At 36.6% G+C, this 24,816-nt stretch overlaps 1 protein-coding gene across 1 annotated transcript in view; it reads right to left on the reverse strand.

Moving 5' to 3' along the window:
- NELL1 (NEL-like 1 (chicken)) overlaps nt 1-24,816 on the reverse strand; it is a 281,278-nt gene that overhangs the window by 106,082 nt on the left and 150,380 nt on the right. The window contains exon 12 of the mRNA XM_009995858.1: nt 6,467-6,589. Within this exon, the coding sequence (XP_009994160.1) occupies nt 6,467-6,589 (123 nt within the window). The remainder of the gene's footprint in view (nt 1-6,466; nt 6,590-24,816) is intronic.

A 24,816-nucleotide genomic window follows, 5' to 3' on the forward strand; every position in this document is an offset into this window, starting at 1 on the left:
CAGGAAATATTATGCCCTTAGAGAGACTGTAAAATTGGCTCACATAGTGGAAGATATGTATAGCTTAGCTCTTAAATAACTATGTCTGCATTTCCCAATCTCACACAAACTAATCTAGGTGATGACATTTTAAGGGCAAGAAAAAAAACAACTGTAAATCATCTTAATTTCATCAAAATTATATTAAATCTTTAGTCCCAAAACAAACCAAGAACAACATTAGAACCAAATAAGCTTAAAACGTATGTCACAAGTAATTTACAAAGGGAGTTTATATAATTTTAAAAACAATCCACAAAATAGCAATTATCAGGAAGGTACCACACTTCATAACTATTTGTGAACAAAAATACAAAGATTCTTACATTAAAACTTCAAGTTTTTATTTTTATGAAATAGAGGATTTCAACCATATATCAAGCATATCAACCATTCAATATAGAAATCAAAGACTCTAGAAAAAGACGTCTGTCCCTTTCCATTTTAGTCTTGGCCCACATATTATTCATAATACACTCCAATGCTCCATAAAGGCTTTCAACTCCAACAAGCTCAATGCAATTCAGCCTCCAACAGTTACACATAAATTTTAAAAAACAAAAACCTGTCTGGCAGTTGGTCACCTTACAGCAATCTGATAGGCTTTAATATCAAGATATCAGCATGTCTGTCTCACATTGCTGACATTTAAAGTTAATCTACCTAAGCACTGCTGATACCAATGGAAAAGGAACTTTTTTTTCCTCATCTTTATATTTTTCATAACAGGAGGAATTTCTTTAGCAGATGAAAATTTTGTCTTTAGTCACCTATTTATTACACTGTCACGAAACTACCTACATAAAGAAAAAGATACCATTTATTCAATAGGCGCATCTTTCAGATTATTAAAAGTATTTCTGATTAAGAATTCCTTTTAAAAAATAATTGCTTGGAAACAAAGAAGAAAATGGCAATGAAGGCAAGCTCCCAGGCTGTTATTTGTTAAAACAATATGTCTATCCACTAACAATTGGTGATTAAAATAGTGTAATACAAGCCAAATTACTGATTTACATCAAACAGAAGTAATTTTGAAGCCTGTGACATGCTCTGATGATCAGTAAGTATTTTGAGCGTATTATAAATAAACACTCCATACATTTATTCTCCTTAGGTAATAAAATATCTGTTAATAATAAAATAAATAAATAAAATATCTGTTAATAAAGTATCTGTTTGAAATCTGGTTACTTTTCATATCACTTTCCCAATAACTCATTTGTGAAGTGACCAGTGAGTTTATCAGTAAGACCCACCCTCCCAAACACCTTCCAAGGCAAATCCTTACCAAGAACCACAGTGCAACTAAGAAACTAATCTGGACTTCCAGATTACACAAGAAAAACTGACTCACTTAAAAATAATGTCTTTAATCTTTAAGACTCTGTGATACACTGAGTTTTAATCCCTTAAGCGTCTCCTGTGAATTGCTGCAGATCGTATCATATCATATCCTATACGCTGTCAGAAATAAGCAAATCTATAGCCTGAATACTAGTTAGAATAAACAGTGTTTTGAGTTTTATTTCACACTACCTGATTTTTCTCTGCCCAGGCATCAGTCGTATTGTACACATTTGCTTGAAGGTTTATGACTGCAACTAAATCCACCTCATGTAATCATCATTCTAATAAATCTGCAACTCAGTAGAAACCACTAAATGAAACAGTAATAACATGCTAAATATACCTGTTAGACAGACTATACAAGTGAAATATAGAAGTACAGGGACAAATACTTGCTAGACTTCTGTTCATTCCCCAATACAGAGACATGAAAAAAAGATTAGCAAACACACCTTGTCCCTGTTTCGGAAGAATTGCTCCCATTTACCATCTGTTACTGTATTCAAAGCCACTTCTGTATTTTGCTAATATAAAAGGACTTCTGTGGGCAGGATTTATACTTTAAAACAAACATTTGGAACAAAGCACCAAGAGCTACAACAAGGCTTGTATACTAGATCTAGGTCTCCTTGTCCAAAGGAAAACAACTGGTTGTAACAAAACCTTGAGTGTGACTTACATGTCATTCATGCTGAAAAGCCTGATCTATACCCCTACAAAATCTGGTGGGTGGGGTTTTGTTTGTTTGCTTTCAGGCATTTAATCCCAAATGTCATCAACTGATTTAAGAAAACTGCTGATTTTTCAGTATACCTGGGCTCCTTTCTTTGACTTCAGTCAGTGTACAAAGTACAATCTGTATAATAAACTTCTGCTAAACTGTAGGACTGTACATCCTACAGCAAATATTCTCTAGTTTCCATCTTTTTCAGGTGAAGCAGATGGTTGAGCACAAGGTCCTTTATATTTTCAAAAATGGGACATCCCACTTCAACATGTCACTTCCACAGCATGTGGGGCAAGGTTGCTAAGTGGAACTGGAACTAGAACTTATCAAGACAAGAAGCAGAAAAAGATGTTTTCCCCATTCACATTTTCCAGGCTCTACTGTCTAAATGTGGTGTTTATTTCTGTTTTCAGTATCGCTGGTTCTTCAGCTAGAGTCATGACAGTGAGTTTTATTCATTTTATACATGACAGTTTTACTCTCGCACACACCACCTTGTCTACAGGTGATGGGTTATTCATAAACCTGGTTTTCCTAGGAAACTAGGACATCTTTTATCTCACCACTGCTGCTAAACACTGATTTGCATGCTGCGAAGTGCCATGTAGTACCAAGCAATCATTTGCCCACCACATTTATTTTTTAAGTCAAGCATTCAGTTGTCAAAGCAATTTTTACAGTCTTTCCCTTCTACCCTAAGTTGATTGCCTTTATGCTGCACTATTAAACCCTATGTTACAATTTTCCCTATTTCACACCCTCACCTGTGAATTCTATAACTCATTTACAGGATTCCAGTAAACAGGCATGGCACAAATCTTCCATTACCCACCTGCAACTTGTATTTCCTGAATCACTCTTGGTTCTTTTGAATTTTTTCCATGTTTCCTACCTAAAAGAACAACTTAACCAATGCATGGATTCATAATGCTCTCTATTCAGCTAGTTATACCGCTGTCCTCTGCCTTTAATGCTGTAATTTCTTCCAGCAAATATTTCCATTTTTTACTTTTCATTTTCTGACTAAATCCTAAAATATAATCTACCTGATTCTAGGTCCAGCACTGTCAAACTCACTAAGGCTGATGGCACAACATTGTCCTTCCTTGTCATTTCAGCTCACCTCACCCTCATTCTGTTCCAACCTAGTGCCAAAATTTCACTGTCTTTCTGAAGTGTTAAAGCCCACTTCTTTCAGAGAAAAATAGAGCATTCATAGGAAATAAAGCTGATTGGTCTCTATTATATGGTCTCACTGTTTATATATTGGTAACTACATATTTACAAAGATTTTCTGGTGTTCATCTTCACTTCTCTTTCCATTTTTTATGTCACTTCAGCTACGGGAGTATCTGTTTTAATGTAGAAGTGCATTTGGTCACTGTCTGTGCCCTTTTCCATCACCTTCCTTCATGACAGTTTCCACGTCTTGTTTGAAAAAACCCAGCCCTTAATTACACACTTCAGTCTACCAAATTTACAGTAAAGCAACTCCTTAAGTATTTTTCCTCTCAAGAAGTGTGACAGCCTGATTACACAGATTTTTTTTTAGTGTTATTTGCTTTCCTTTTCAACATTCATCTTTGTTTTTGTTTCTAAATCCCCAGCAACCACAATATTCATATCTAGATTATGCCTGTCCTTTTTTATTTCTCCATACTTTTCACAAAAAAATGCAAATATCACAAATTCCTGCCAGAGTAATTTCATTATATTTACCGGTAGCTCACCGTGCAAGTTAATTTAACTACACATGTTTTCATTTCTAAAATACAAATAACAGTATTCTGGTTTGTCTAGATTATCCAATAAAGTCCAAGAGGAACATTATTATGTTGTGGGGTTTTTTTCTAAAACACATTGTAGAATCAGGCACAAAGCCAGTTCTTTTCCCTCATAAAATTATCATTACTCTGTGTATAGTTTTCTGGACAATATTAATAAGGACTCTTAATGAACTACAGGGTAGTAGTTGGAACAACTGTTTTGTGCATATAAACATCTATAACATATAAATATTTATAAAGCATTTACAGATGACTCATGGAGAAGAGAAATGTGTCTCATCTCTTCAGACAGTATTACATTAAACTTATCACCAAGGCTTATATCTATTTTTCTTATTTATATCATCTGAAGATAAAGCCCCAAAATTACAAGACAACATAAGCAGTTTATAGTTGTCTTCACACGTTCTCCCCTCTCTTGCCTTGTGCAAAACCTAGCACTGGTGCAATTAAAACTTGTCACTGGTAACTGCTATTTTTTCTGTTACCTTTTCATTTTTAGCCATATTCCACTCACAACATATCACCACTAAACTTGGTTTAAAAATGTGCAAAAAATATATCTCATGGGTAGAATGGGAACCTTTCTTAAATTAGTCATGGAAACTTTTAAAAATCTCAAGTGACCACAGAGGCCCAGGCTGAAAGACCACTGCTTTACATTGAGTGTTTCACTATTTACTAAACTGCACACAAATCTAATACTAGTTGCTTGGCAGTAGTATTCCTTCCCTAGTGACTTGAATAATCATTAGACTGTCAACCACTTTGATTTCACCTCCAGTTTTCTTTTCAATTTGTTTCCCAGTCCAAAGGTAAGAATGCACTTTGTTTTCTCCATTTCCATATACACCTGTCTCAAAAAGAGAAATATACCTGAACTTCTGCAACTCAAGGCATACTAAAAGCATATGTAACATATATTATCCACAATTCAGATTTCAGAAGAACTTTAAGGGTAAAGCTATTGTGTTTCTCCAGAGCAATTTCTTTACCTCAACATTACTAGATTAATAAATATGTAGTATGGGTTTCACTTTGAGTTTGGGGCACATTAAATCAAATATCGAGGTGTCCAAGTGAAGAAAAGCAGTGTGAAAACAATTTTTATTAATCATATGATGATTATTTTTAATCTGAACATCCCCGTTTCAAAGAAATATGATTTAGGGTTGTATTATCCTTAGGTTAAAAAAAAACAAAAAAACCAACACTAAAAACCAAAACAAAAGCCACCAGAAAAACCCAGTCAAAGAGAGCCAGTCTGTTCACTTAGCCTTTCCTGAAGCTATAGTTGCCTACGCTGCAGTTCACTGTAATCCAAGATTGAAAACAAAGAATTATAGAATGGCTAGGGTTGGAAGGGGCCTTAGAGATCATCTAGATCCACTTCTCCTCAGTATCTCTTCTTCATCTTCAATAGAGACAGACCAAGGTTTTAATCTATCTACTATTTTCAAAACATTTTGCATTCCTTCTGGAATCCTTCCAAACGATCTCACAGTTTTCATGACAAGGGTGCTCTTGTGCAGATGGACAGTACCCAAAGAAAGTCATATCACAAAGCAATCAGATGGTAGACACTAATTCAGCAGATGACAGGCTAAGCTTGGTGAAGAATTTTAGCTTGAAACAAGAATGGCATCAATCTTAATTCTCTTTTAAGGAATTGTTGGGCCAATTTACAACATTCTGGAAAATTAATATCCAGCCTCTTGTGCCCCCAATCTATGTACAGAATATTTTACTCAGTACATTCCTCAATTGCAACAGTTTTAATTTAAAAAAAAAAAAAAAAAAAAAAGTTAGTTTCTATTACTGCAGTTCTGTTTAAAAAGTCAGAAAGTATACAATCCCAGACAAGACAAAAATGATTTTTTATGAGACAAATACAAATCAGAAACAAATTAGTACCTCAACAGCACTTCATTACATAGCCCTCTCTAAAGTAGCTACTCAACATATTCCCTCTTCTGTCTTTATGTAACATATTTGCTTCTCTTTCTCTGCAGGAACAAAACTAAAAAAAAAAAACCTAAACCCATCCTCAATAAATTACTTCTGAGAAAGCATGGCTGGATATCAGCATCTCTTGTTTACACAGCTGGGATATCTCCAAACTACACATTTAAAGGTAAAGAGTTAGGAAACCCTGCCTTTTCTGATGCGAGTAGTCAAAGAGCAACCATGTGAAGTTAACATAAAAGACAGTAATCCTAATTTAAAAGGCATCTGACTAAATTGTAAAACCCAAGGATGATAGCACATAACATCTACATTTTATAAGACAATGAACAACACTGAAAGGAAGAATGATACCAACTCAAATGTCAGTATATGAAAAGTTCTTTTCCAGAATTCCAAAAATATTTCCTTCTTGCCAAGAAGTTGTGCACAAATCAGTTCCCATCATCTCCAGGCATACTTTATTTGCTAGATAATAAATCTTGCAGCCAATCATTGACAGAATGCAGCCATCACAAGTTACCAGAATGTAGGTGACTGTCAGAAAATATTAATAGAGTCTGCCACTTCTCTGGTGTTCCTAGAGGAACAGACTTACCTCGGCAGATGGTCCCATTCCCCACGTATCCAGGTTTGCAGGTGCAGCTATGTCCCCTGACAGTGTTAGTACAGATTGCATTCTCATCACAGTTATGCTGTTCACTGCCGCATTCATCGTGCTCTACAAGGGAGGGAGAAAAAGAAAGAATTATAAGAGAGGCAGTGAGCTTTTTGGTGTGATTCTGTGGCATTTGAAAAGCAAGAGGAACTACATGGATGCCACAATAGCTGAACGCTGAGAGTTTGGTGTGGAAGTTGGCTATGGGTCTGCTTCAATTACCAACATGAGCATGGTGAGAGTAGATTATTTAGGTAGAAAAATAGGAAAAACAAAAAGAATTAGTGAGAAGGCAAAGTATGGCTGTGACAAAAATTCATTAATTATCACTAAAGATGATCTGCTGTAAAGACCAACCTGTACATCACTGTCCATCACCAACAGTAACAAGCAGAATGAACCCAAGAGGGGCTCTAACACACACCCTTGAAGTGCACAGTTCAGTTGTCACAGTCATTTGTTCTGATGTGTACTGAGTTAATGGCATGTAATAACATTTTACATTTTTGGAGGACCTTTCATACCACCAAATCCCAGACAGTCCCCCAGGCAAATGGGCCACATTTTGCTGTCCTCCTGCAACTCTCACTGCTGCCACTGAGCCCCATTTGCTGCAGATCCTGCATTTCACTCTCTTAGTGCATTTTGTTCTAATGAAGTATCAATTAGAGGTGCTGAGCTACCTGACCCTGAAGTTCCTCACTTCTTCCTGCAATTATTAGGACCTTCCCTCATTTAGGAAGATTGTAAAGAGAAAACCTGAACATTTTACACATTTGCACTGGTAGATTTCAAGTTTTGTTCAGTAGAATCAAGCAGATGTAATGAAATTTCTTAAAAACATACAAAGGACAACAGACAATCTAAGATCAGAATCTGGAACCCTTTTCAAAAGTCTTCATTTATGCAACTGCAATCATCATTCTAGCATCCATATACTGAGAAGTAAGCAGTATCCCTTTCTGGAACCAGGAATATGCTTAAATATACCAAGGAATAAGGGGTGTTCAAAGGGTGATGGATTAAATGTAGCCTTCTGTAGACCACAAAGAGAGACAGTGCCTCTAAAACATGAGCAAAATACTCATTTTTTCAGACACTGAATTAACCCCTTTGGAAAATTCTCTCCATTGAAAGCAACTGGATCCTAAGTTCAGCCAGGCCAAAGTGAACCTCTGCAATGCCCTCATTTTACCCCAGTAGGGAATGACAGAAGATTCAACATAACATATGTACATTTAAATGGTGGATTTCAAGGAACCCTGCAAATCAAACCAAACACTTCTGAAAGACTGTTGCTAACTATTTGCAGAACATACACTCCACATATGTTTTCTATTTTTCACAGACATTTGACAGCAAAATCACATGGATTGCAACCATTTTCTTTTTAAGAGCATCAAAGCATGTATCACTCTCTCTCTCTTTGCTTTTAGCAAGAAGCTCTCAAACATACACACTCAAGGTGCCTGGCTTTAGCTGATAAATTCAGGCTTACATTTATAATTGTTAGTTTATATTGGTCCCCAGCTCTGCTTAGTAATTCACTTCAGCTCCTCTCCAATTTTCAGACGCCTTAGATATTCTGAATTCTGGGCTTCTTCAAGAGCTGCCTGTTCTCTCCTTCATCTACTAAGAACCACAGCCTTACTCTTGCCACTTCGGTCTCATGGTGCTCAGACTGCTGGGATCAGACACAAAAAGTATTGAGCTACCCTCCAAGGAAGTGCTTAGCAGGCAACTGAAGTTGCACGATGCTTTCCTTTTTAAGACACACTCTCCATAATCTCTCCCTCCTCCTAACAGCCATATTAGTTATTGTCATTTGCTTTCACGTGTTCATATTCAGGCTCTAATGAGAAGCCCTTTGCCTCATGCTCATGTACACACAACACTCCTACTCAAACAATCACCAAAATTAGTTGATTACCTTCTCAGCACTTCAAATATAAACAAAAGATTTCCCAGTGGTAAGGTATGTGTTTTGCCAAAATACACAAGAGATTATACTCTGCTGTGTTGTTCTAGGACTTTGCAATGTAAATCATTGTATTTACCATTCCTGCAGATGTGCAGATCCTGGCAATATTGGAAGAATTAACACTAGCAGAGCTGCCTTCATTCCTACAGTCATACTTAAAACAAAAGTCATTTTTTTCTAAGGAGATATAATTTGAAGAGTTAGCAACAAATTTGACCAAGGGAGCTTACCCTCCATAAGACACTCTGATGCTGCTAGTCCAAGGAAGACTAAGCAAACCTCATCTGCATGAAGAATCCCAAGCATCTTAGCAGCAATATGGGTGCAATGATGGGAACTTTAAATTAAGTTTTCCCTGGTGTACAGATGTCTACAGATGATGTTGCTACAGGCCTAATAAGAATGAGAAAGCATTGATTTTCTGTCAAGCTACAAAAATCTTTTATTCCAGATGGAAAAACCCTTAAGATTCTGTCAGCAGTGAGCTATCTTTGCTTTCCTTCTCCCTCACAAGAGATCATCCTTCAGAGCACTTGGTGTTCACATTGGGAAGTGAGCATGGAAGGTGGGCTCATGTTGTGTTTAAACTCAAAGGAGATCACGACTGATCCGCAAATAACTTCCTTTTCTTGCACACACCACTTCCCAAAAACTCCCATTCAAGCACTGAACAGACAGAACCTGCTTTTGCTTTAATGTTATTATAATTACTATCTGACTAGACAGGAAATACTAGAAGTGAAGGACACTGAGAAACAAGAGAAAAGAGAGAGTAGCAGTATCATTTCAAAACACAGAAGAGAGCTGAGACAAAAGTCTTGAAGTCATATCTTACTTTGACAATTTCCCTTCTCCCTGAACATGAGAAGCACAAGAAATGGGATTCTAAAAGACCACAGAGTAATTGTTAATTTTCTTATACACATGTGTATATGGAGATGTAAATAAATATGCTGCCACACTCAGGAATAAAACTATCATCATTAAGTTCTGTTGAAGTCATCCATCTCTCTGTGACTTCTATTTGTTGTATGATATACACAGAAGGAGATAATCATCAAAGGTAAAAAACTGGCAGACTTACTGAGAATGACTGTAGGATGCAATTCTGTGAACCACCACTCATTCCCCTGGATTATTAATATCCATTTCAAGAACCAAGTATAATTTCAGAAGAACAGTTACAATAACAGCACCACTCTTTGATTACAGACAATTCAGTTTATTTATGAGATCTCTATAAATTATCGTCAGCATTAGTGCTTTTGTTACTCAGGAATCCTGGTTATCACCACCTCTGTGCTGTGCTTTATCATTCGTAAAGCTAGGGAAATTGGTTACTTTCTTGTGTCTCTGTTTCCCTCTATAAAATGAGAATATTACAAGATTCTGTTTTATTTATATTGTTTTGTTAGCATTTGTCAATCTTGAAATACTAAATATTTTATGGAAAATTAAGACATCAGTCTTATACTGCAAAAAAAGGGAAGAATCAAATACCAGGTCCTGGTTCGCCTTCCAAATTTATTTTTCCTACTGGCACACAAGAAGTAAGAAAGGACACAGTCTCTGAAGCCTCAGCTCACCTGTCCCTGTGTCCTAGCCACAAAGCTACAGCTAAGGCCAGCAAACTACACGTTTAAATCTAGTATTTTCCTTCTGAATAAAAAACCTTCTAGAATTTCCCAAAGCTTCCACATACTTGTTCAAGGTGTGTTCTGGGTACACACCTGAACCAGGGTAGCTTGTGAAGCAATTACTATAAAGTTAATTTTTTCCTCAGCTTTTATCTGAGGATGCCCATCTGCCTCCAAAAAGCCCTTGAAGGATCATTGGTAAGAAATTAATAATCTTTTACAGAAACTTATCTCTGCTGTCTGTGTTGTATGACTCTGGAATCATAACACACATCAACTGTGGGTGTCTTCTCTGTACACATTCAACAATGCTTCAGTTTTGAAGAATTAAGGCCTTTAAATAAAAAGTAACAAAAAACTTCTATTTGAAAAAGCTGCCACTGGAAAATCAACCCTGGTTAACTGTTGACCTCCAACACCTGAAAGTTGCATCAACTTGAACAGAAAACCACTCTGATAGCACCTGGGGTTTGGAGACACTGATGTTCATAGTGCTACAACACCTGCACAACAGTTGAAGATAAGCATTATAATTATCTCTGCTTTGTTAATAAAAAATAAGTTTATCTTGATGATTAGAATACTCAGGAGCTGTCTGACATAATTTCTTTCAATATTATGTGGCCCTACAGAGGTAACAATGACATAAAAAGCAAAGTCAATTCACCAGAAAATAGTTTTAAGTAGATAGTTTCGTATCTTACTATAAGAAGCATCGATGCATCCTACAGATCACAAAAAGACAACTTATACCAAAAAAATCACAGGCTGATCTGTGAGTACATTGATAGTAGGGCACACAGTATCTCCTTCTTCCTGAAATCTCAAGGAAACTAGTTACAGTACAATGGAAAAACATGGACCACTTCCCATTATAGTCTCAGAAACACGAAATGAATAAGAGACCATTGAAATAAGCAGCAATACCAGACTGCCATGGAGAAAGGTGGGATCACACTGCATCCCTCTGCACTCCTGTGTGAGCTCAAGGCAGATGGACCCAGCCAAGCAAACAGCAGAACACACCAACACCTGCAACATCATGTACCCATATGTAAAAACAACAGTTGAATAATTCCTGAGACAGCAGGAGACTGGAAACAACAATTGCACTCCTTGTCTGCTAAGAGAACATTCCCTATAAAAGGCCAAGCCTCTGCTAATAAGCTGTATTAGCTACACCTTCAGCAACGGGCCAGGAATCAGTCCATCAAATTGCATTTCAGCTGTGAAGCCACTAGCTTAAATTTTAAACAGACCTTTAGCGTTCTTCAATACATGGGTACCACTTTAGGCTAAATAAATTCAAGCACCTGCAGGCTGTAGCAGCTCCTGCCCACCTCAAAGGAGCGAGTGCTCCAGCTGCTCCCCCATTAACATGTAACCCTGCTAATGGCTCATCACTGCAGCTGCAAGTATAAATGAGAATATTCAAGCAAGGACACAAAAGTCAGCAACCTTCAGGCATCCTTATTTGGTCAAATCTTCCATATCCCTATTTTTCTCACCTAATCTTAAAGAATCACATAAGTGCTTTTGTTTTGTGATACTTGAAAAGTACCTTCTGTTCTGGGCAAATAAGCAAAATAAGATTGTACCAGGAAAAGCACTGGTGGCTTAGGTGCTAGGCACAGATTTTTGTCTGCACAAAGCCACCCACACCGTATTGCAAAACTGTTTGCTAGTGAAAACAACCACAGAAAACTAGTTCAGAACACATGGGAAGTAAAAAATAAATAAATAAATAAATGTATTTGTCATGTATTTATAAATACAGATGCACAAATACCTAGAAGTATAAATCAACAATTAGAGGTAAATACAAATTTTCTCCACTCATATGTACATGAAATGTAGTGGTTATGAAAAGCTGCAGGCAGTTCTGACAACTAGCATCAGAAGAACTGTCACTAACAAACAATGGCGTCTTTTCATATGCTGGAAGTTTCAGCTATTATAAATATCCACGTTTTACTAAAGAGATCTTTTCAATAAAATCTTTTTCTATTCATTGTACAAGAGGAAGATGGCTCTGCTTACATTTTGGTTGCATATTTATTTATTCCCTGTACGTGCTTCAAAAAATTAAAGTGTTTATATTATTAAACACTTTTTCTAAAATATTTAATGGAAAATTAGAAACAGATTGAAAATATATAGCAAACAACACATAGCAAAGCTTAGAATCTTTTGGTTGAGTCATAACTAACTGTAACATCAGGACAGCTTTACGTTGCATAGTTCAAAAGCCCATAGTGGATTTCAAACTCACCATTTCTAAAAGATACACCTGAGACAGGATTTATTTTTCAGCAAGAGTACCAACCTTTTTTATCTTTATTTTATTTAAATAAGGATGCTCTTTGAAAAAGGAGCGACACTGGGATGCAATTACTGGAGACATATCCCATTGAATGGTCTTCATCACAGCTGCTCTCACTTCCCTTTATATGAAAAGTCTCCAACTTAAACTTGCTTACAAGAAGGAAACAGTTTTATTATTGTAAGGCTTTTCTTCTATTAGTTACCCAAAGCCTTCTTTCTGCACTAATGAAATATTCATCTCTGGAAGACATTGTGTAAAGAACCTAACGATTTCTATGTATTCTTACAGCATTGAAAGAAAATCAAAGTTGTTCTCTAAATTGTTGAGATGACAGTCTGCTTCTGGGGTGTGTAACCACACATGCAGGAAAACATTTCTGTACACCAAGAGACTTAAAACAGGGAGACAACGGACTTGAGGAATAACAAGGCCATCAGATGCTACTCTTGTTTATGAATACAGAGGCCATTTGTATAGAATACACCTAACATAAAATTAATTAGATATATGGCAATAATTAAACAATGGGCTTTGAAAACTCAGAAAGGAGAAAGCCATCTCTGCAGACACTTTTAAAAAGAGGCAATTTCATAGCAAACCATTAGGATGCAAATGTCTGTGTAATAACAATGACTTTTATAAGCAGAGGCTAAAAAATGGAACTTAGGAAGAAATGTGGACTTAGTGAAATCAGGATTTCAGCACTTAAGAAGTTCTGATGAAACAAAAGAGATAGCTTTGAAATGCACTGAATAAAATGAAGGGTTCTTCTGAACACACAGGAAGAATCTCCCCTAGATAATCAAGGCAATTAGAGGCAAGCTACACACATCAAACAAGAAATGACACTGCAAATGGTAAGCTGTTGAAAGAGAACACCTAATTTTGAATCCAGACAATGCTGGGGAAAAAAAAAATACTCATGAGAATTAAAGAAACAAAGTGAAATTACTCTGTGTCTTTTCTGAACTTCAGTCACCCAAGCTCACCCTCCCTTTCTGCAAGGAAAGAGGAAGAAGGAGCAGGGCACGGAATAGAAAAGCCCCACTGTTCCTTGGCATCAGGGTATGCTGCAACTTCATCATTACGAGCAGTTAAACATACAAATCCTGGCAGAAATACCAGATTTGTAGTTCTTTTAGTAAGGAACTAACATGCCATTGTAATTTACAACACAACTAACAGCTTCTGGTGTTAAATATGAAATTATTTAGATGCTTTCTAAAAGAGTAGGCATATGCTGCTCTTGGGTAATTAGGAAGAAATAGTGGGATTTAATCTGAATATAAAATTCTGAATGTGCACACAGTTGCTTCTCAGAATAAAATGTCTTGACTGTTTCCTTTTGAGTCATAAACTAAAATTCCTTCTTTGGCTATTTGGTACTTGGCTAGATTTTGGTCACATTCACCTATCTACAATCAAATTTATAAAATAAACTACTACTATTAACCACACTTCTCTTTTGTTCTAATTTGTTCTAATAAACTTATCTGCCTAGAGCTGTCTATAAAAGCCAATGTAACAACATAATAAGATCCATGCTCCTAAACCTGTATTTAGAGAGTGTGCCCAAGATTGTCTCAGTGATTCAACTTCAACTTTAATTATTAGTTTGGTTTTGTTTAGATTTTCACACCACAATTCAATCTTCTTGTAATCATGGATTAGAAGATCACAAACAAAAGCAATGTAATCTCATCCATGCACTTAATATGTATCACAACTAATGTGAGATGTGGATGTATCTAGGGGAAAACAGACTAAACTACTATCTCAACCTCAAGAGGCCTGCTTTATTTCCCCTCAGAAAGAAGCAGAAAGCAGACATGGATGCAAAGGTCTTGCTCTGCTTCAGTATATAGAAACTTCTTTAGTTATTGCCAAACAGCTGACCTTCCTAATGATCCCTGTTCCTAGGAACCCTGTAAGTTCCAGCTTTATGCTACATATACGGACAGAAATATGAAGAACCATGCATGACAAACAGATACACTGTAAAAGAAGAGGACATTTTTTTCCAGAAACATTTGTAGTACACAAAACATTTCATAAGCCAATTTTTTCATAAGTTGTGGGGGTTTTTTTGCCTTTGATGCTAATCTTCATTTAACATCCAGAAACTGAAAGTCTATTGAGTTGAAACTATTTTTGAATAGTCAAGGGAGAAGGATTTGCTATGAAGTTTGGATGATCCACCCCCTTCAATATTCAATTCAGTTTACACTTCCAGTCTTTGCCTTGACACAGTCCTGTTTAACTCCATTTTTCATATCATATTCTTATGTGAATAAACCCAATGAATAAAAGCAAAAGTTCTGGTTTAAATTAATAAAATGTCAGATACATTTAAATCTTTTTTTTTTGTATCAACACAAGACCTTTTGCTGGCAGCTATTACATCATCAGCATCCAAAAGAGCAGGTGTACAAGCATGCATATGATATATGCAGTTCTACAACCTGGAGGAGTTTTGCTTTTCCACAGCCCCTCCTGCATTGAAGGTCTTCAGGTCATGCCCTCAGTGCTTGACCAGAAGTGCACAGAGGATTCATGATATCAGAACATTATGGATTTATACAGTAGCATAAGCATGTTTTTCATTTTGTTCTCAATACCTTCCCCAAAGGATCTCACTATTCTGCTTGTCTTTGACCACAGCTGAGAAGTGAGCTGACATTTTCAGAGAACTATCTGAGATAATTTCAGTATCTCTTCTCTGAATGGTAATGGCTAATTTAGAGCATTTGTATATACACTGATCTTTTCTCACTTTTTACTCAAGGGAAAGGTACTTTATTCTCTGATCCTGTGTTCTGCCTCACTACTTTATAAAAACAACTGCCAATAGAACCCATTTGAATTTCCATGAGATGAGTTCACTGAGCAGTGAAAGGAAATTCTAAATTATTACAATAAAAATATTTTTTATTTTTTGCTAAATCAAGATAAATTACAAGTAGCCTTGCTGACAGTAACACTGCATTTGTTTTCCACATGAGGAGAGGAAAAAAGAAGTGGATGTCTTGCTATCACAGTAAAAACTGTTTTCACATATATCTTAAATCTCATTTTAAATGTCTATATAACACTTGATAGGAAGCAGGAAGACAGACATTTGTTTTTATTGTTTTCTGAACACAATACTGAAAAAGAAGTCAAGAAAGCAAAGGGAAAATAAGGAAGTCTTAAAAAAAAGTGAAATCCTGAAAAGTTGTATTTAAGACAGACACATTGCAACTTTATAAGAAACACCCCAAGGTTAAAAAAAAAACAGTATTGAACAAGCTATGTTGAATGCTTGAAAATTCAAGAATCACTGCAAGTGTACACCAGTCTTTCTTTTACATTTAAGTTGTATTTCCCTAATATTAAAAGTGTGTTTGAGTTAAGCAAAAATGTCAAATTAGTAAAGAATATTAAAATAATTTTATTGATATAGAAGAACAGTTCCTAGCTTATTAGTGTGAATAATGTCAAGGGGGTTTTGCCATTGGATTTCCATGTCATATAAGAGGGAAATATTAGTAGCAATGTTAACATATACAGAAATTCCAGAATGTATCCTTAACAATCAGGCTGATAATAAAATGGCAATCCACCTGCCATACTCTCAATTTAAACTGGACACTTTGCTGCAGTTTTGTGGACTTCTTTTTATGAGCCAGATTATTCATGTTTAGAGGCAGTATTGTCTTTTTTTATAATGCTGAAAAGTGATCTGAAGAAAAAAACAGCTCCCTTGCTAGTACAGTTTCTCAATGAGCAAAGAGTCTTCAGGACTGAGGCCGAGCTCCATGAAGATGAGATGATCTTTCAGAACTAAAACTAAGTAGTTAAGGATTGCTCACTTTCCCTCTTACAGACTCAAGACTGATTCCTAGATGTATGAGATTAGGGTGCATAGGAGCTGCATTTCTGGTCCAACAGCTCAGAATGAATCTGATGACACAAACTTCTGCACAGGGTGATAGGAGTTTAAAGCATATTGCTAATGAAACACAACCCAATTGAAATCTTTTTTTAAGACTAAGGGATATAATTGGTTAGGTCAAAGTCTCAGAAAAACAAGAAATGGTCCACAAAGTTAACAAAAATGTAGTTCTGTACACCAATGTGGTGTTGAAGAGCAAATAGCTATACCCTCATGTGCAAGAACCAAAACATCTAAATGTTCCTCCTTATTGGATTTATAAAGTAGAATGACCAGTTCACACACTGTATGTCTAGAGGTCTGCAGACATCTGGTCTGCATGCCAGCCTCTTATTTATTTACACATTTACTGCAGGAAGCCAGAAGAAATTCCAGATTTTGTCAAAGATGCAGTATAGCCTTGAGGGGCAATGGTCAGAGCACAGGTCCATATGCTGGAAGTTCATTCTCTTTTGAGTTCCATCACAAACACAGTACAACACACAAGGCATAATGTCATGCCTGAATTATAATGTATACCAACATTTCTGATGGGAACACATTAAGCAATAAGGTCATCTTAACTGCTGTTATTATTATATTAGACTTCTTATATAATCCCTATCTTTTCCACAAACCAGTTAAGCATCAAGGCACTGGGCTTTTATGAGGCATCTTCTAGGAGCAATCATCTAGGACTGATCTGAAATGGTCCCTGTAGTTTTTACAAGTGACTTCAGTGGAATCAGGAGTTAGCCCCACAAAACCAAAATCCCATATCCAGACCCACAAACTCATGGTGCATATCGATTGATGCATTTCTAAACCACTAGTTATTCCAAGTTTCTCTAAGTTAGTGCTTTTCTTTACAGAGGTACAAAGCAGAGAATTTCACACAGAGAGCAAATAAAAGCTTTGAACTCAAGATAGACTTTAGAAGGGACACTCACATTCATAGAGGAATGGTTAAAAAAGAAGAAAATCAAACAAACAAACCGCAAAACCAACAAAAAAACACACATACAAAAAAACCCACAACACTCAAAAAAAACCCCACCAAACCACAGTTCTGTGAAGTTCTCAGCTTCTCTAAAAAATAAGACAACCACTTAGGATGATAAAGAAATCACACATAATGATACAGTCTGAAAAACAGAATTTTCTAGCAATTGCCACTGCCTAATTTACAGTTTTCAAGACAGATGCCTATTACCATTACATCTTAAGACACAGTTTTATTTTGCCTCCGTGTTGCTAAAAGGTGAATACGCTCCAAGTGTCAGAAAAGAAAGGCTAAAGCAATATGGTACTTATTTATTTATATAACAATATAACTTAATCTAAAAGGACAGGCTGATTTTTATCCATAAAACTGTGAAAGCCACATATTTTATGGTTGATATCAGGGCCTCATCTTTCAGGTGTTTTCAGTGCAACAATAGCTGCAAGCTTTATTTTGCAGATATCTCTAAATCACTAATACAAAAAGTGCAAAATAGACCTTTGGATGCAGTTTTTAGCCAACATTTCATCATGACTTGATGAACTTATGTTGGTGACAACGAGTTGAAAAGAGTTTTGGATTTCAGCATTCCCTGATGCTTTTACTGCCACATAAAAAAATACAAAAAGCAATACATACCCCATTTCAAACTTGCACAAAGGTCTATTAGTGCTGTTGCAACATGGTAAGGTGGAATTGCTTCTAAATGAACCTGTATCCGTGACAGATGTGTCAATCTGCTGATACAGGAACACATAAAATCACAGTTAAGGTTTTGTAGCAGAGCTCAAGTACAACAAGGATAGGACATGTCCTATTTCTTGGCTCCTATCCGAGATGAAACAAAAAGGCTTGCAGAGGGTTGGAGTGTGCAATACAAGTGATAGGAAAGGACTTAGCCTACTTTTCCTCATTTTCTGTTTACAAAGCTAGTCAGAGTTGAGCTGTTAGGTTCCTGTGCAGACTTGGAACCTTTATGTTTTATGTACAAGTTTCCAGTTAAGCAAGTGCTGCAAAAAGGATGGGCTCCGGTATATTTTAAGCTTTTGACAGAACAGAGGTGGGCTCTCACTTCTTCCTGAAAGTAAACAAAAAGATTTACCCAGCTGAAGCTCACCCCACAAAGCAGGTGAGTGCTGAGAGTCTTAAAAATAGATGTCTAAAAATTGGCTTCTACAACAATATTTAACCATCTAAATTACTACACAGGTTGATCCCTCCAGGTATTGATAACGTAACTTCCCCCAGTGTGTTTAACAAGGACAAATGGGTTTTCAGCACTTAAAAAGCAAATAAAAAGAAATAAGAAAAAAAAAAAAAAGAGAGTCTAGTTCTTTATGTCAATCATGTATTACTCTTCAGTTTACTCCTTTAGCCTCCCAACAATATCATGGAATTTTTACATGGAAGTGATTAAATCCTTTTGCCCCTCAAAGAGTGCAACTTCAGAATTATGCTTATTCTCAGCACACAACCAGAAAGCAGAAATGGTAACCAGTGCATCCTCCCTCCCTAAGGTACCTATGTTTTCCCCTCAAGTTATGCTACCATACTAGTGATGACAGTAGAGCATTTTTTGTCTTATGAGATCTGACAAGATCACAACCCAAGTTCCTGTGGCTGCATCTTCACCTTTATCAGCAAAGCCCTACACTCGATAAAGATTCCACTGCTGAGACAGAAGACAGAACAAATAGAATTTATAAGCTCTGTGTTGCTCAGGCTTTCACAATTAACCTACCAAAGGATAATAACAGTACAACTTTATTTTGCAGTTTCATGACTCAAGTAAAAACTAATAAAAATTACTTAGACATTAACACATATCATCTATGAGAGTGAAAAAAATGCCTTGTTGGTTGATGTTAAACAGAGAATTCTCCTCTGAAAGAATTCTGCTCCAGATTCATTTAAAAAAAACACTGACAGTCACAGAAAAGTGATAACAAATGCATATAATATGTGCATTATTACCCAAGAAAGTCAGATACTTAAGCAGGGAAAGCACTGCTGAAATACAATGAAGATTCAGAGCAGGGACCCTGAGGGAACAAATTCACATCCATTTTCTGGCACCCTTTTCAGGGTTAACCAGTGACTGACTCACAAGGTGCTACCAGAAACCTCTCTGCTGTGGGTAGCAGGATACTGCAATTCAGCCCTTGGCAAAGCATGAGATAATTAAGAAGGAAAGCAAAGCACCAGGTGTGAGGAACGTCTGCAAAAATCAATTTGCAGAAGGCAGCACAATGAAAGTCTGTACTCAGCTTGAGTACCTAATCCTGACAAGACAAATCCATATGTATGCACCCATGAGACAGAAAGTGGGGTTAAATGTCTGAATAATCATGAAGGGAGTAGGAAACTTCAGGAAAAGAATTAGAATGATCCACTAGAAAAAGTGAGACAGAAGTCAAACAAGAGAGAAAACGAGCAATTAGAATCAAGCAATGGTGGACACTGTGAAAGAACAAGTTCCTTGTTCACAAGAAACAACCTCAAAAAGCCACAGGTAGCTGTGCCCATTACAGGTTGTTGTGCTGCTTAACATTTAACTCTAGCTTACCTTCCAGGGAAGAAAAGCAGGATTACATAGAGGAGTCAGAAAAGGCAGCTATGATGCTCTTAGCTAAAGTGAACACAGGTCTTTATGCAGAACATGCCCAGAGAGAGGTGAGAACATCTCATGCAATTTGAATTCCATCCCTCTCTCTCTGTCTCTCATGAACTGACTACATGACTTGGTGACTAAGATACTTTCACCACCTCCTTTGTAAAGCAATGGCTAGAAAGGTATGATGTCAGTGCAAAACTCATCTAATACAATTGTTTACCAATTGACAAGAGCAGGACAGAGACTGGATTAGAAATATTTGAACCATTTGAAACAAAAAGGTAAGAATCTAACCCAAACCAGACATCTGTCACTGTTAGGTGACAGGTAGCCATTGTGACAGCTTGTATGTACAAGAGCTAGCAAATAATCAAGAGACAATTTGAAAAGGCTTGCTGGTAATCCTGTACTGATGCAAGGAACAGCTGAAAAAAAGTCTGACAAAAGCCCACTGGGAAAGCAATAGCTGTAAACTTACTGTCACAGGTGAAACACCAGACAGAATCACCACAAAATTATTTGGAGGAAGGTGTGAGGAATTACATACTCAGACATCAGCTTCACAGAATTTCAATAAATAAAAAGATCAAATGTTTTTATTCTTTAAATTTAGAGATACTTTACACGTCAAATAATATGCCTGCTCTAGATAGTATCTCTCACACCCTTGCAGGTGTTGTGTGTCTCCATTGACTGCTTCCTAGAAGAACACCCCTGTGAGGAGAGGAAAAGACAAGGTTCCTGCTTCCCCTGTCTCCCACCCTCAAGTTCTGCAGACAGAGGAAGGAAAGGAAATTAAGTACTGATTGCACAAAGTCCTTTCATATCTTCTATCTAAGGGGCTCAAAACCAATTACAATCAATAATGATTATGTCTCATGTGTCACTTCTGTGACATATAACAAACATCTGTGAGCAACAGAAAAACACTGCTCCAGAGAAAAAGCATTTGCCTTTCCACAGGATCCCAGAGCTATCTTGCACAAGTGCTGAAATCAGCACTAAATTAACATTACAGTAATTAAGTAACTTCTCCCCACAGAACACTGTGGAGCTTTTGAGTTTAAACTGCTCCTCAGAAAAGCCAAACACACAGACAAGGCCTACAGCATCACAGTGATACATTCCCTGGAGGAAATCTGCCACAAGCTCCTGCACATACAGAGCAGATGTCAATGAGGAGCCCTTCATCTCATCTCCATCTTGGCAGATGCAGGATCCTTATGCCTAACAGTCACAAGCACTCTGATGCCACAGAAAAAGATCACTGAATTAAGGTGTTAAAAATTAACAGCAATTTAAATAGTTAAATATTAATAGTTTAATTTGGAAGAAGACAAAAGGATTTCTTTTGATCCTAATTTGACCCTGCATCCTAGGTGACAGCACGATGAAGATGACAGGTGAACAAATTAGTGTAACAAAACTATTGCCTGGAACCATAAACTGAATTTCAGTGGGAAACCTCATGCTGTTCCAACCCAAGGAAGACATCTTGTGGGGCACACCTCACTGGGTTCATAAGCAGTTTAGAAAAGTAATAGGATATCAAAATGTGTTTCAAATATTTAACAAGAGAAAAGAGAAGGTCAATCAGAAATAATCTTTTAGCTGAAAAATTATACTTATATAGTATTGATTCTTTTAACTCTCCTGTAATGAGAGGAAAGTAATCTTTTTCAACCAGAAAGAGCTTTTCTAATTGATACATGTTTAGCATCCTAAAAAGTATTCACAGTGGGAAAGACGAATGATACGTCACTAGTCCTGTCACGGGGGACCAGAACAACACTGGCAAGACTGGTGTTTTTCCAAAGAGTGTATAAAAAGCAGCCAGGCAAAACTGGAAGAAAAGTTCAGCTGAGTTAACCCTCTGAGAGACCTGAATAACAGGACAGAGTGCAGTCCAGTACAACTTTTTATTTCCAACAGGAGTTGTGTCAATGCCTTCGGCATCAATCCAACAGATCAACAGGCCCTGCTGGAGGAGTGACAACTGGGGAATGCAAGGGAAAAAGAGGTACTGGGAGCTCCTTTGCTACTCCCCAAAAACTGTGAATAAATAACTGTGGCACAATAAGGGGGCAGCATGCTTAAAAAATGAACTTTGTTTAACATGAACATCTGATGGCTTCAGATAAGGCTGCAGCATCCAGTAGTGAAGAGTCAGCTGCACAAGGCATTTTCTAATGTCAGTGTTTCTCTGAAACTTCATTATCCCAAGCACCCATGGGAAAGTGGTACATTTGGACTGAGTGAACCAATGCTTAGTTCCAGACCCAAAATAATTTCCATCTTTTGTTCCTAACAGAAAGAACAGTGACAGCTTTTGGCTTGTGATCCTTTTTTCCATTATTTTTGTGCACAATTCCTGGGGAAGATTCATATTTTAGTGTTATTCTCTTTGAAATACTTACTTGGCGTTATTGCAGCCTATGGCTTTGTGTTGCAAGGTTTTCAAAAACCCTTTCAAAAAGAAACACTTATTATTCTGTGATGCTCACTGAGTGCCATTTCTTGCTTGAGAAGGCACAATGTAGGTTGTATAATAAGAACAGAGCTATCAAAAAAAGATCATTAACTACAGCAGGATTACCACCTCATCTTGGGACAGGCTTTTCTCATTTTCTGTGCAGGCTGGGAGGGATCACCACACATCTGATCAATTCTGGTATGATAACCACTGGGGCAGTCACAGAAATGTAACAGGTTTAAAGGACAATTAACAGCATTGAAGGGGGGGAAAAAAACCTGAAAATGGGGTCCTCTTGACCCACATGTACAAAAGAGGCAACCTCACAAGGCAATCACTCGGATTGCTATCAGCTGAACACAGAAAGAGGAGGTGCTATGGGAATAAAATACAAATTCATTCAATTTGCCAGTAAGAAGAGATACAAGAGGACAATGCCATGGAATATAATATAATAGAATGCAAATAGCTTGAAGTTCTCTGAAAAAAAAATGAGTGAATGAGTAAGAAATGCAAGTCCATATTAAAAAAACAAACAAATGAGGTAATATTGAAGGTCAGAAACAATAAACTTAAAAAAAAAAAATAAGGTGATCTAGAACAGAACATTTAACAGCATTTTCTGTAAAGCAAAAGTGTATATTTCCTATACTGACTGAAAGCACACAAAAAATGCAAGAATATGTACCTACAAGAACAACTGTAATGCTTACAAAGTTTTGCATATTCTTTCCACTAATTATGAAAAGAAAGCTGAGGTACCCTTTTAAAAGCAGAGGAGAATCAGAAGCATCACTGTTTGAACCAATTCACAAATGTCAAGATACTACAGAGAAAAAAAATGAAATATCATAATTATACAATGTCTGAAAATGATATTTCACTAAAGCTAAACTTTCCTGCCCTTCCACTGCAGCCACGTGCAGTTTCAGGGTTATCATTTGAACAGTTAGACATCAAATTAAAAAAAAAAAAAAAAAAATCCCTGCAGTAAGATATTGTGTGTAATCTGTGCTTCACAGTAAAATTTAGGTGACTGATGCACAAAATACTAAGATACTTTATGTACTTGTATTTGGAAGAATTCAAATGGAAATATCCTAGAACTATGATTATTCTTGTTGTTGTTGTTACAAATTCTCTGGCTGCTAATGTTTTTTTGAACATTGCTTCTAACAGATTGGTTTAAATCACATCAAATCCACCTAATCTAATTAGATTAGATATTCCATAATAACCTGACTACCTTTCCAGACACAATTTTACCTTTATCATCTGTTAAGTAATCACATTTTTACATTAGATATTAAAATGCAAGGACATTGAAAATAATGCATTGCAGCCAGTTGAAATTATACCAACAAATAGCATTTGAAGGATTTAAACAGATAGCAGCAATTATCCTCCTCTTTGGGAAGCATGAAAGTGACAAAAATTATTACTTTTCCAAGACTACTATAATTTTCATGTGTCTACTTAACTTTCGTCCTTAGGAGGTCCCATTTGTTTTCTTTAAAGAAATGAATAAAAAGATTTAAAAGATTATGATTACTCAGTAGTTATGGAAAAATGAACAGTAGCTACTGCAAAGGTATGTAAAGTGAGTACCAGAGCATGAGCAACTCTCTTATCCAATGTTAACAAAAAAGGCTCTCTTGTTTGATGAAATTGAAGGGGGGGAAAATGTCGGGGTGGACAGACAGAAACAGTCATTTTATAGAACAGGCCTGACTGATAAATAACTTTGGATGGTATTGAGTTTAAATCCAATAATATTCAAAATAGTAGCCCTGTAATGTACATGAGTAGTTTTGCTAGCTAGGATTTAATTATGAAACCATCGATTGCTAAGGTTCAAGGCACAAAATTATGATTGCACAGAATCAAAGAAAGAGATTCCTTCTATGATCCATTATATTTGCAGGGAGGCCTACAGATTCTCTGAGGCAAACAACTTTGCTGTCAGAGAATAAATCCTAGGTCAACTGAAGTTCAAGATGCCAGGTTCTAATACAATGGCAATTAATTTTATCTGAATAAAAGATAAAAACACATGGATTTTAGACTGCTACCTGAAGAGATCCTGGGTAAGAGGGTATACAGGATTATTGTCCACAACAATGGGCCTTCCAGTTTACACCAGTTTATCCAATTGTTCGTCATGAGTCTGGCTGGCAGAAAACCAAGTTTACAATCAGTCTGGTTGCGGGAATGAGGAGGAATGGGAAGTTGGCCTTCTTGTCTTCACCTGAGCTTAGCTGATCCCCTTCAGGCAGCAGTACAGGACTACTCAAAGTCATTCAAGCAGGTGTTAACACGAGAGCAAACTGTGAACTTGCACTT

The sequence above is a fragment of the Chaetura pelagica genome, unplaced genomic scaffold, assembly GCF_000747805.2.
Source record: "Chaetura pelagica isolate M959 unplaced genomic scaffold, ChaPel_1.0 scaffold164, whole genome shotgun sequence".
Taxonomy (NCBI): Eukaryota; Metazoa; Chordata; class Aves; order Apodiformes; family Apodidae; genus Chaetura; species Chaetura pelagica.